Below are 14533 nucleotides of genomic sequence, written 5' to 3' on the forward strand. Positions count from 1 at the left end.
TATGTGATTCCAGATGTTTCAGGATGCTGGGTACTCACTTTTGTCAAAGTGATGGCTAACATTCTGCGGAAAACGTAGATATGTCTATAATTCTGATTATTTAGATGAGGTACTGATAGGGCTACTAAAGATAAGATACCTTTAAGACGTCTTCAGTGAGTTGTAACTATTTATTCAAGATTTCTGTTCTTAATTACTGCTTCTAAAATAATATATTAGATGGGTTTGTTTTCTTCAAGTAATTTTTCCCCTGACTTGTAGCCAGATTTGTTTCTTGGCCATGAATCTGGAATTACACAAATGTCTAGAAAGAATTTGGCTTAAAGCGTGGACTTCTGTGAAAAATTGGGTTCTGCTTTCACTACGGGAAACGAATTACTTGAATCAAGTACTATCAGTTCCGATGAAGGCTACTTGTTTCCGGATCATTTTCCCTCTGTGTTTTCCCATTTTGTGCTCGCTTAGGTTTGCCGGGAGAGAAAGGCGAAAGGGGTATTGGATCTCCAGGACCTCGAGGGCTGCCTGGCCCCTCAGGTAGGTTTGCTAGTACATCAAACAAGTGAACATATCATTACCGAGAGAGCATACGACCCCACGAGATGCACAAACTCATCCTGTTAGCTTCAGGCATACTGACCATCACAGAAGGTATTTTAGCAAGAAGTTATAGAGGAGGTTATACCTCATTTTTATGTTCTCTTTGTTCAAAAATGTTTCAGTGCGTTCTATTTAAGCATTTACTCTAACTTTAATATAGGAGGGTTTGAGTTTTAGTGACACAGAGGGCTGTTGTTTTCTCTTTATGGGATTCCTGTTTGTTTTGTTTGGCCTCATAGCCTTTAAGGATGCTGTCATTTCCTGTTCCTTCTGGTATTCTTTAAGAGGTCGCTAGTAGACTGAGGAAATATACTCTCATTACAAATCCTGACACGCTGCAAGATTTCATTCACAGTTTCTTTATTGATGTTTTGGAAGGAAATAATAGTTGTTCTGTGCATTTTGTTTACTAGATTGAAAATGAATTTTTTTCTTCGTTATAAGGTCCGTGAGACCCTTGCAACCATGGTCAGTCCTGGAGGTTAAATCTTTACATTTATGTTAAGCATGAGTAAGCGTCACTTGATCCAGAAATAGCACTGTTTCACATAGTCTGGAGGTGGAGCAGGCAACCCGAATGTCTGCCTTGGCTACCACAGCCATTTCCTGCAGCGAGTCTTACCTCTAAGACAGTGGGAGCAAACCAGAGAACTCACTGATATCTTTAGTTTGGCTCAATTCTTGCTAAGTCAGTTTTCTTTGAATAAAATCATTAACATAGTTGGATTTTTGGCATTACTTCTTGAATCACTGGCAAGAAAGTTCTACACTGGGTCATACTGGTGATTCCTTAAGGACATATTTTCTTACCATACACTAGTGAATCGTCTAGTCTTGAAGTAGTGGAGGTGCCGAAGTATTGTTGACTGCCTCAGGAGATGTGTTTGACAAGAGGGGAAATATTTCTTTTAAACCCGTAATAGGTCCACAAGGAGAATCCAGAACGGGTCCACCAGGGTCCACAGGTTCAAGAGGTCCTCCAGGTCCCCCTGGTCGTCCTGGAAACTCAGGTGTCCGAGGCCCGCCAGGTCCTCCTGGATACTGTGACTCTTCCCAGTGTGCTAGCATCCCATACAATGGACAAGGCTACCCAGGTATGTTGTTGCCATTATAGGGACCCAAACTCACCTGAATTAAAAAACCTTTATGGAAATGAAGTTCCCTAGGACGGAAGGAAAGTTGATTTGAGGATTTCTTGAAGATATCAACTCTTTCAGTTGTATGTTTTGTTATTCTCTCTCAAAAGAATTAATGTTAATTTTATAACATTATTTCACTGTTAGGAGTTGAATAATTATCTTCTCCTCCTTTCTATACTTCTGCACTTACCAAATCACATCATAAACCTCTCTTTATTTCTCTTGGGAGTTCAAAGAATGCTACCAATGGACTGTTTTTTTGTTTTTTGTTTTTTGTTTTTAACCCTAAAGGCTGGAAAGAGGGATTTGTTGAATACAAGAATATATCTAAAAAACTGTTTTGAGACTCTAATATGTAGGCAGACTATTTGATAACATGGTGCAGACAACTGAAAATATTTCACTATTTCACATTGTCCATGGAATTAATATTTATAAACTCTGGGACTTAATGTTTTTAGAGTCAGTCATGAAATTCTAGTACTCGACAATTACAGGAGGCAGAAGTCTCTTAAGCCTGACTTTGGGGACTGTGGGGATAAAGGAGATATGCTGATCTGAAAATAAATATATTAATGCTGTGGGCAGCGGTCAGCGGTGACCTTTTCATCAGCACACCCTCGAGCATCTTGCAAGTTTTAAAAATGATACTGCTGTTTGATATGGTTGGCTACTAGCAAGTAGTGCATGAGTAGTTGAATATCTAAATATCTATATATCTATATATTTATGTGCATACTTACCTATGACCAGAAGTAATCATGAATCGTAAATTTCTCGAGCAACCCATTCACAAAATTACAATTTCACTCTTTATAAAAGAAATTTAAATTACCTCTGCCTTCTGGTATGTGTGAATAACTTGAAATATATGGATATATACATATATACTTTAACCATTACATACTTAGATGAATGTGTATAGATGTTTTTTTGCATAGTAATTCAACTTTTAAAAACTATCATCTTTGACCTGTTTCAGGTTCCGGCTAACAAATTTTCTAAGTCGCCAGCGCTGCTTACAGTTTGAATACATGAAAATCCTGTTTCTGAGATGTTTGCGCACGTGCTTATTAGGAAATGAGTCTGTATGGAAATCTCACCACAGATATGGTTAATGAACTGGGTGGACATCATAACGGAGGGTGGAGACTCTTTATACTAACTTGAATGAGACAAAAGCAGTGGTGTTAGTTTATAAGCCTGATGCATTTCAGTAATAATGTAGAAAAATATTATTTAAAAGAAAACGTTCAAACACACAGCTCATGAGAAGCCTCCGCTTTGAAAGAGGCGCATAATAAAACTACTAACCGCAGAGATGATGCCATTTTGAGAAAAACAATTAACCTGGTTCAAGAGAAATACCTTATGTAAATAATAAACTAATGATGGCTTGTAAATGATTTGTATGTGATCCTGTCCACTAAAATCACTTAACAGTCCTGTACAATCAGCTTCTGCCTGCTGCTTGCTCTCTGCCGGAATAACACCAAATAGATTCTCATCTCTCGCTTGTTAGCGATGTGTCTGATTCAGGGCATGTGTCTTACTATGATTACCTTCTGTACGTGTACTTTCATTTGGATTTTGTAATCGCAATTTTCAAACCAAAGTTTGAGAGTCACTTCTTCTCTTCCTGTTTCGCTGTAGTCACTGGAGGTCCTCACCCACCAGCTGTAACTCAGGCCGTGGGAGAGACAGCCACAGAACATGTCATGTACTGTATATTACCTGGTGATAGTTGATTTTCACCTCCAGAGTTCAGTTTCTAGGAGCCAATGTCACTTCCCCATACCTCCTCATCTTTCCAAATGGTTCTCTGAACTGAGGAGTTTGAAGTCATGAACGGTTACTTGGGGATTTGCAGTATCCTACCTAGGTTGGTTTACAGTTCTCCTTGGCCCAGTCTCTGACCCTTCCCAGGTATTTGTGCAATGATTGTACTTACTGCTGGATCTTTGAAGGTTAAAAACAAGTGCCATTTCATTATTGATCACCAAATTCTCTCTGCAAATGGAAGCAATGGGAACATTGTAATTTATCTATTTATAGTTATGAGATTAAGACTGGAGTGCCATCCCCTCGGGTGATGATTTAGCTTTTGCTGTGTGTGTGTGTGTGTGTGTGTGTGTGTGTCTTCCAAATCATGCCATAACTGTAATGTTGAATCGGACAGAGCCCTACGTGCCCGAGGGCGGGGCCTACCTGCCTGAGCGCGAGCCCTTCATCGTGCCGGTGGAGCCCGAGCGGACGGCGGACGAGTACGAGGACTATGGCGCCGACGAGCCCGCCGAGGAGCGTCCTCCCCATGAGCGCTGGCGGCGCGCCCTGCTCCGCGGCCCCCGGCAGTGAAGCTGACACCTGGCGCGCGCGCGCGCGCAGCACGGCCAGGCTGGGGGGAGGTGTTGGGATTCTCATTTACAGGTCAGACGGAGCAGTGTACGTGTTATCTGTCACGTTTCTTCCGGCGTTGCTTCATCCGAGAGTACCCTTTCTGGCTGTAGAGAACCTTGTTCCTGCAGGAAGCCTAGCTCGCTGCACGCAGTCTGTAGAAGTCTTTGCCTTTGCCCTTGAAGTGCTTGCGAAATACTTTGTTCACAAAAGCTGCAGGGAGAGAACGCGCCTTGTGCCTTTAGGTAGCACAGCGGGAAGCCTCAATGAAACTCTTAGGTTAAGCAGTTAAGTCCTGGAACCCAGAACGACTGTGTATTTCGAGAGGGCAGTTTATCTTTTCCAAGGCTTATTTGCAGTTCAGTTACATCCCGATCCAAGCAGTTCCCCTCCTAAAACCAAAAAAGAGGGAAAAGTCAACTCTGTTGCGACTATTTATCTTCCTCTTCTATCTTCTGTTATACATTAGGGCATAGTATGCTCTTATACATCTCCTTTAACAACCACAAACCTTAAGCCATGTAGCTGAAATTATTGTATCAACTGGATACAGTTCCATATTGCCTTAAACCTCCTTGTTTTAGACACGCTAACATTTATACCAAATTGCAGATTATTCTGCAGAGATGGAATTGCATGTTTGTGTTGTACATTTAGTATGAACTTTTTTTTCCCAGAACATAATGTTTCTTAGTTATCAAAAGCAGTTGGAAAATGTTTGCAAGACTATGAACATAGAATTGCTGCTTTTATATTTTAACTGCAGATTGTGAATTTCACTGCCTTATATTATTTATTTCTGAAACAAAAGAGGCATTTTTCAATAAAACTACTGAAAATTTGACATGGTATGTTTTTTCTTTAATGGCCTTTTGGACTGTCCAGGCGGTTGTTAAAACAAACAAGTTCATATCCTTGGATACAGTTAGAAATCTTGCTAATACTATTAAATTATGCTAAATAACTTTAGATTTTTAATTATGTGGTGAAGTCATAGAAAGAGGGTATTGAGAGAGCTTTAAAAAGCCCAGCAGATTCCAAAGGCTTTATTAGGAATGTAGAGGAAGTGTGGGTTGGTGGAAAAACAACTAAGTATCCTAGGAGACCCCAAACAACCAAACAACCTTTAACAAGCCACAAGATTTCATATGCATTCAGTCACTTTCCTATACCATACTTTACCCAATAGCATGTTTAACTGCAAAAAGGATAATCCTTAATGGAAATGTTTACATTTAGTGATACCTTCTTTTTTTTTACTTTTACGAACACAATAACATCATTTTAAATATCAAAGAAAACAATGTAAATGTTTGTTTGAAAGAACTGACATCAATTGAAGAGAGAAGTACTGAAAGAACATTTTCCACAGAGCAAAACATCTTGAGTTAAATGCTCCCTGGAGACTGCGATCAAGAGGGTCCCCAAGAAAAAGAGGAAATTCTCTTCCAAGGAGGAGCCTCTCAGCAGTGGACCTGAAGAGGCTGCTGTCAGCAAGAACAGCAGCTCCAAGAAAAAGAAAAAGCTCCGAAAGCTATCCCAGGAAAGTTAGAATGGACATTTCCCTAGTAGGGCATAACTTACTGAGATATTTCCCAACCCATCCCCTATAGCCCAATAAAAATAAAAAAATTCACGAGTCAAAAAAAAAAAAAAAAAGGACTAGATAATAGGGCTTCCCTGGTGACGCAGTGGTTGAGAGTCCGCCTGCCGATGCAGGGGACACGGGTTCGTGCCCCGGTCCGGGAAGATCCCACATGCCGCGGAGTGGCTGGGCCCGTGAGCCATGGCCGCTGAGCCTGCGCGTCCGGAGCCTGTTGCTCCGCGACGGGAGAGGCCACAACAGTGAGAGGCCCGCGTACCGCAAAAAAAAAAAAAAAAAAGGACTAGATAATAAATGTATTGTGATCAAGAGGTTTCAAGCAGATTGCCAAATTCATAGCATTCATCTGTAATTTCTGATACGTACATTTTAAAGCTGAAGGAGACCACGGAGATCATCCCAGTCTAATTCTTTGCTTTCTGTTAGGAAGAAACAGACTCAGCTAATCAGTTATCAGAGCAAGACTAGGACTCTAGGCCTTGTGCTTCTCACCTGGTTTTATCATCAGATACTCTCCTCTCCCTTCCTGGGAGCCCTTAGTTTCTGGGCAGGAGCTTTCATCTTTCAAGGTTCTATGAATGTATCTTCATTAATGTCTTTTTTTTTTTTTTTTTTTTTTTGCTGTACGCGGGCCTCTCACTGTTGTGGCCTCTCCCGTTGCGGAGCACAGGCTCCGGACGCGCAGGCTCAGCGGCCATGGCTCACGGGCCCAGCCGCTTCGCGGCACGCGGGATCCTTCCGGACCGGGACACAAACCCGTGTCCCCTGGATCGGCAGGTGGACTCTCAACCACTGCGCCACCAGGGAAGCCCTATCTTCATTAATTTCTGATTCATTTGGGTTTCTGATACTCCTTGATGATGAGCCTCTGTATCGGGAGCCTGAAGATGGGTTCAGTTCCTTGTCACTGACCCAGCTGGGTCCCAGGGCCACATGGATTTGAGGCGCAAAGGAATTCCACCTTCCCTCACCAGCTGGACGTGGGTTCAATTCTTGATGTTGGTGATGCAGATTTGCTACCTTCTGGTCTGTGCTGGGAGAGGGGGGAGGGACCAAGGCAGTCTTAAGCACAAATTAATAAATAACTGAGATATATGTTGGGATTTTTACTTTCATAGTATATTTCTTCCTTGACGAAGTTAAAATTATTTCTGTAATCCCTGAGTGCATACTGACAAGTGATAGGGAGAAGATGGTCAGATAGTCTGGGTTTAAAAACCAGTGGTAACCCACACCCCCCAAATCAAACCTGTAGGTGCTGGCTTATTTATTCACACTTCCTTTGAGGGAATGCAGAACAACTTGAAACATTTTCTAGTTCTTTAAATCTGGCAGTATTATGAGAAATTCATTATAACTTTTATTTGAAGTAGGCCTCTTATTTTTAAGAAATTAGACAGAAATAACGGTGGGAAGAGGTGGCAGCTTCTAATGAGGTCTACAGTGGGAAAGTTTTCAAACTTTAAAAACAGCGCTTACACAGATCCTAGCTGCTGAGTATTTTTTTTTATAGAATATTTGTACAATGGGGTTAGCAACTTAGCACGTTGAATAGGTGGCTGCATGTATATTTTCTCATATTTGTGAGTATCTGTTTTTGAGTCTGTAAAGAATTACGCTGCCTATTCACTTGGTCAAACTTACATTTTATTTTTTCTACAAATCACATCAATGTAATTGTTCCTAAGTATTTATTATTATATCCATTGCACTGTATTTGGCACATAAGATTATTCATTATTTGGTTTTAGCCATAATTACTCCATAATAAGAGGAGACTTGACTGTACTATCCTCATGGGGTCTGAGTGCCTTATAAAAGGCAGCCAATTATACAAAAAACAGTGGTGGTAGATCTTTTATTTTCAAAGGGAATCTTTTAGATACACATTAATATTGATCCCTAATTCACCTTACACTTGTGGTTAGAAAATGAATTTACACGTGAATGTCTAAGTGAACATTTATTAACTTTTTCATCTCAAAATGAGGCTGCTGAAGGCTATTGGGAAAAATCACATGGGTTTGCTTTCAGGAAATGACCTGTGTGCTGGTCACTCATGGATTTTGTCTCCAACTCATCTCTTGCCTGCTTCCATATCAGTATATCCAACTGTATATCCCTCCTTGAAGTCCCGCAGATACTTCAGGATAAACACGTGATATGTATTAGGATTAGATTCAGCTGTGACTAACAGAAAGTCACAAAATAACAGTGGTTTAAACAAGCAGAAATTTATTTTTCATGTTTACGAAGTCAAAGCCCAGGCCCCTTCTGTTTTTCTGCTCTGCTTTTTTGTGGCTTCTGTGGCCAAGTTACACTTCTAGACCAAGATGGTTAGTAGACCTCTAGCTATTATGTCCATAGTCCCCTGCAGGAAAGAGGAAGGAGCGAAGAAAAACTCACCCCTCCTTTTAAGGATGCTTCCTGGAAGTTGCAAGCACAGCTTACAACACCAAACTTATGTTACATGCCAATTGCCAGAGCGTTGTCACGTGGCTACATGCAGCTCTCGGTGTGAAATGCTGTCATTATTTTGGGTGGCCATGTACCAAACCAAAATCAGCTACCTATAACGATATGAGGGGAAATGAATACTGGGCGTCAACTCGAGACTTTAGTCTTTGACACAATGCCCCAATCCGAACATATCTCCTCATAAATCTGATTTTCCTCCATCGTCCCCACCAACCACCAGTTCCTGAGGCTAGAAATTTGAGAGTCATTGTAAACTCTTTCTTCTTTCACTTCTCACATCCAATTCATCAAGTCTAGCTGACTGAACTCCTACCTACATATCTTAATCACCCTGTTGTTACTACTTGATTTTAGACCCTTGGGATTTCTTATCAGGAGTATAATCACAGTCACTTTGTGTGTGTGTGTGTGTGTGTGTGTGTTTGATTCATTGACAGTTTATTTATACAAATTAACCATTTATCCAATTTCCTTTTAAATGAAACGGGGAGTCGCTGTGCAGACCCGAAGTAATGCTTAGATAATGTCATACAGGTGATTCCTGCTCCCCTTCTCTGGATTATGACTATTAAGAAGAGCTCAAGGGCTTCCCTGGTGGCGCAGTGGTTGGGAGTCCGCCTGCCGATGCAGGGGACGCAGGTTCGTGCCCCGGTCCGGGAAGATCCCACATGGTGTGGAGTGGCTGGGCCTGTGAGCCATGGCCGCTGAGCCTGCGCGTCCGGAGCCTGTGCTCCGCAACGGGAGAGGCCACGGCAGTGAGAAGCCCGTGTACCGCAAAAAAAAAAAAAAAAAAAAAAGAAGAGTTCAAGTTAGTAAAGAGAGGATAAATGCAAGAAATTTACCTTCATTTTTTCCTACATTTTGACACAAAAACCTTATACGTTGCTACAAGATAAAGGACTTTGGTTCTGTTACATTTAAGGTCACATCCAGTTCCAAACAAAAGAAGTTGTTTGGGGGCACAAACTAGTGTTTAAGAAGGAGATACTGAGCATCTAACAAGTTCGAGGCAGTTTCTAGCCACAAATCACACAAGTGGTCCTTTTTCATATAGCCTTGGAGCCCTCAAAGAAGTCTTTCACACATGCCAGTGTGATTTACCTAAAATGCAAACCTGACCATGTCATGTCTTCTGCTCAACATTCTTCAAGAGGTTTACAGATTTCTCTACAAATCTTGACTCTGCCAACTCCCTATTCCTCCTTTATCATCAGCCTTTCCACTGGAACATCTGGAATTCCCATTCCATTCTCAACAAACTCCCCCCAAACCTTAGCCTCTTCAGTGAGCAATCCCAGCACCTCCTGGCTTGACCCTGAAGACACCACAGAGATGGTTGATACCTCCCAGAGTTGGTGGGTGGGGATGTGTCCTCCTGACTCCTCAGCACTGTTTCCAGACCAACAATCCTTCCTTCTGAAAAACACCTTCATCATTTGAGGCTCATACTCAACTCCCCATAACTGTCGTCTGCTTACTTCATGGTCACTCCACCCCATTCAGTAGGGGCTTGTACAGGGCCATCAGTGCTTTTATCCACCCCAATATCTTCTGGGTGTCTTAAGCATCATGTTGGATGACAAATGCATAATTATCTCAGTTATCTTCTTCTCTTCAAAATCATTTTCTTTTACTTAATCTCAGCTACTCAGTCTCTTGAAGGTCTTGGACTTGTATCAAACTGCCACTACTTTGAAATCACTGTCTTTTTTTGTTTTTTAATTAGTTAATTAATTAATTTATATTTGGCCGCGTTGGGTCCTCGTTGCTGCGCGTGGGCTTTCTCTAGTTGCGGCGAGTGGGGACTACTCTTCGTTGCAGTGCGAGGGCTTCTCATTGCAGTGGCTTCTCTTACTGCAGAGCACGGGCTCTAGGCACATGGGCTTCAGTAGTTGGATCACACGGGCTCAATAGTTGTGGCTTGCGGTTCTAGAGCGCAGGCTCAGTAGTTGTGGCGCATGGGCTTAGTTGCTCTGCGGCATGTGGGATCTTCCCAGACCAGGGCTCGAACCGTGTCCGCTGCATTGGCAGGTGGACTCCTAACCACCGCGCCACCAGGGAAGTCCTGTAATGACTGATTTAGACAGACCAATCTTCTTGGGTTTCCAGCTCACCTACTCAAGTACCCCCACTGCAGCTCTTTCAGCTTCGTCATGACACTCAATGTGATGAAGCTTCTATGATCTTCCTATCCATCACCTCCTACTTATCTTCACTCCTTTCCTTATCCACCTTGGATTTCATGTCTTGGTAACATACCCAGTTTAATGAACCACCTGAACTCCAAGGAGTACAAAGCTAGTTTTTATTTTTATTTTTATTTAGGCACTGCCTTCAGTTACGCTCTGTTGGATAATCTTTTTCTGTCCCTTCAAATACCTCAGATAGAGCCCATTGCGTTTAGATTATTTCAAGTGTGAATACTCCAGTCCAATCCAGTGCAATTTAATCCACTTGAAAATGTTAATCTCAAATCTAATTTAGTATTCCTTTTCCCTTCTACCTTAAAGTCAAAATTTAGGACTTGGACTGTAGAGATGGTATGTCAGCTCTTTCACTCCAGCTTCTTCAGAATTCAGCTAGGGGATGAGGGCTAAAGAAAAAGGAGGTTAAGGTTTTCTCCACTTAATGTGTGCTACTAGAATCCTCTCCTGAATGTCAATGCTCACTGCGTGATGTGTACCCAAGTACTGCTCCTCTTGTTGGGTACATATGTGTGTTCTTCAGAGGAGCCTTCAGGGGCCCCGTCCACTACCCAGTTATGTCCAGAATGACCTCTCTCAACCCCCAGTCAGCTTTTGTCCCCATGGAATACCTCACAGCTACTTGCTACTCAGGTCCTCTCCCCGAACCTGAAGTCCTGCTAGGGGGGATTCCAGTAAGATGGCCCAAGTCTGGTGACTTTCTAAGTGCCCATTTGACCACAGGAGACTGAAGCATCCTTGTCAAGCCAAATGAAAAATGAAAGTCTGCTCCCACAAATGCGACCTCTCTTTGCCTTGCTGCCTCCCATTCATTCTTCCCCATTCAAGCACATAGGCATGTAAGTTAGGTCAGCAAGTCTACTGTGTAATACATACCCATGCATGGAATAATATGCTCTTCTTGAAGGTACTGTTCAATCTCTGTAAATGGTTTTCCTTAGAGCTTCTCTCATGTGGCTCACTGGGTGAAGGTTTGAAGAACTCTTTTTTTTTTTTTAACATCTTTATTGGAGTATAATTGCTTTACAATGGTGTGTTAGTTTCTGCTTTATAACAAAGTGAATCAGCTATACATATACATATATCCCCATACCTCTTCCCTCTTGCGTCTCCTTCCCACCCTCCCTATCCCACTCCTCTAGGTGGTCACAAAGCACCGAGCTGATCTCCCTGTGAAGCACTCTTTCTATAATAGAAAGTAAAAACCACAACTCTCTGCCCTACACCAATGATCACCTGCTTCCAAGGATTCTTCTTGATTCTTTCTTTTGCAAATATAGGCTGCTTTGGTGTGATGGAGTCAGTTTGGATGGCAGAGCCAGTTCTACCAATTCTTGGAAGTTCTAATGGAATGTGCTTTATGGCTCTCTTTAGAATGTGAGTGGTACTTAATGGTTTTCTTTTATCTTTATGGCCATTTGTCAACTTCTGAGTCAAAAGGAAAAGCCCCATTTAATAGCTCAATTATCCAGATGAACCAAACTCCCTTGCTCCTTTATTCTTCTGTCACACCTATGTATTAAAACCCTAACTCCAGATTATCCCAACTGTTTGTAATATCCATGACTATACCCAGGGTACTTCTCACAGTAGGAGAAAATCAACCATTGGGGCAGAGGGTTAAGTCTATAAATCCATTATGATCAACCTCAGCGATCAACACAGTAATTTGACTAACCATATTCTCAACTCTTTACAAAATTTTCCAAACTCCAAACCTATACCTCATCCTGATCATGAAATTTCTCGTTACTTCTCATAGAAGTTATTTCATATTGAAATAAGAAGCCAAACTGGAAACTCACCTTTCTATCACCAGGGCTACAAAACCACCTGCATCTGGACCCACCCTTTCCTCCTGTGTCAACAAAAGGAGCATCTCTACTCCTTGAATTCTGAACCCTTTTTTATTCCTTCCACAAATATTGGACTAAGCACCTACTCAGTGGTAGGTGCTGTTAGAAATGGTGCTAGGATTCTACAACGAACATAGAAGGACATAGACAAAGTCCTTTCCTTCATGGGGCTTACATTTTTGGAGTGAGAACAGACACTAATAAGTAAACAGGTAAAGCATATATAGTCAGAGGGTGTTAGGTACTATGAAGGAAGGTATAGCAGGCCTAAAGGATGGACAGTGCTGGGTATGCGTTCTAGTTTAGGTAGGGTGGTAGGAAATGCCTGTTTGAACAGACACCTGAATGAAGGGTGACTGAAAGCATAAGCTGGAATCTGGCTGATAATTGTATAATCAGATGCTTTTGTAATTATGTAGATTACCAGCCATATCCCTAGAGCGGTAGTTCTTGACTTTTGCCTACACACCTGGGGAACTTAAAAAAAAAATCCTCATGTCTGAATCCCACCCTCATAAATTCTGGTTAATTGGGTAAGGGTGAGGTCTGATGATAAGGATTTTTAAAAGTTCCCAGTTAATTAAAGAGTACAGCTAAGGAGTCAAGCTGTGACCTAGAGATTCTGATTCAGCATGTTGGAGACGGAGGTTCAAGAATCTGTATAATTTAAATATATTCTTCAGGTGAGTCACATGATCAGCAAGGATGGGAAATTTTACACCCTCTCTCTTTGGCTTTGGATATTATTTTTATGCCCAAACTGTATTTTAGTCTTTTCTTCTGATCCTTGAGGCATGTATCTCCAACTGCCTTGGTGTGTCTCTAGTTGGATGTTTTAGAGGCATTTCGAACTTAATGTGAACAAAGTGAAATCCCTCACCCTCCTTTCCACACCAGCTTCTTTCTACAAGTTTCTTGCCTTGGTGAGTGGTTCCACCACCCTCTCAACTGCTTCATCCAGAACCCGGGAATGGACATGATTTCTCTTTCTCTCACCTCCTACGTCATATCCATCACTAAATCCTTTGGTTTCTGTTTTCTAAGCATCTTTCAATTGGTCACCTCCCTGTATCCCTACTGTCATTCTCTTCCTCTAGGCCCCAGCGTCTCGTCTGGATTCCTCCAAAGTCTTCCATCTGATCTTTTTCCAACCACTCTTACCTCTCTCCAATCCATTTTTCTCACAGCTTAGCAGCCAAAATGATTGTGAAGAATGCAAATCTGGTCATATCATGGCATTTCCTAAATTTTTGGGTGGTGTCAAATTCAGAAACCTCATCAAGACTCAGGTGTCATCAAGGATCTGGGATCTTCCTACTTTTGCCATCATGATACCTCACTTATCTCAATTGATTTTCCCCAACCGCACTGGAATTCCTGCTCTACACCTTCTTAATCCTGAGCCTTCCTGGGTGCTATTTCCTTTATCTGGAACATGCTCTCTTCATTTGGTCACATCCTGTTCATCCTGTAATTTGATGCTCAAATAATCACTTCATTTGGGACACCCGTTTGTCACTTTCAAAGTTCAAGATCCCTGCAGCGTGCATGAATACCACTTATGTTCCCTTTGATAACTTCTATCATACCAGCAATTTCTTACCCAATTTGCCTTCCCCACTGGATAGCAAGTTTATATAAGGGCAGGAATCATATTTCTTTTGTTTACTTTTATGTTTCCAGCAGCCACCAGAGTACTGGTGTTTAGGTGGTGTTTAATAAATATTTGTCATTCAGTGGAACAAACTCTCTTCCTTGATACATGAAATTTTATTTGAAACATCAAAATACTGTATGAAGATTGAATAATGCACATGTAATTGAACTTCTTCATGCCCACTTTGTTGCAGAGCAGGGGAGGATACCACTGTTTTTATTTTTTAATATTTATTTATTTATTTCCCTCCGTAAGCGCCACTAGTGACAGGAAGGCTTGTTTATTCTTTACTCTGGGCTATTACACAATTGTGCTTCTTTTCATGGTGCTGTTCTACTGTTGGAGGAGATCATCGAGAGAACATGACTGCCTGTTGACCCTCCAGCTAGATCTGGGCAGCTGGAAACTTCTCACCCCTCTCCTCTAACTGTGGGTTATACGTTCCACCCACCGTTCTTACATTAGGAGCTGTTTTCAAGGATGCAGACTTGAGGGAGTAATGTGGTCTTGAACCATCTGGACTGAATATACGTCTGCACCCAGTTAAGGCCTCCATATAAACTCATGACGCTGGTAGGTGGATGTGGAGATCTTCTGGTCTTGGG

The 14533-nt window shown here is 41.8% G+C and overlaps 1 protein-coding gene across 1 annotated transcript in view; it reads left to right on the forward strand.

The window, feature by feature from the left end:
* The window catches only part of COL12A1 (collagen type XII alpha 1 chain), a 111762-nt gene extending 106788 nt beyond the window's left edge, over positions 1-4974 (forward strand). Inside the window, exons 64-66 of the mRNA XM_060167334.1 lie at positions 466-534; positions 1521-1691; positions 3916-4974. Coding sequence (XP_060023317.1) covers positions 466-534; positions 1521-1691; positions 3916-4091 — 416 coding nt within the window. The 3' untranslated portion in view covers positions 4092-4974. The remainder of the gene's footprint in view (positions 1-465; positions 535-1520; positions 1692-3915) is intronic.
* Positions 4975-14533: the final 9559 nt, after the last annotated feature.

This window comes from Lagenorhynchus albirostris, chromosome 12 (genome assembly GCF_949774975.1).
Source record: "Lagenorhynchus albirostris chromosome 12, mLagAlb1.1, whole genome shotgun sequence".
NCBI lineage: Eukaryota > Metazoa > Chordata > Mammalia > Artiodactyla > Delphinidae > Lagenorhynchus > Lagenorhynchus albirostris.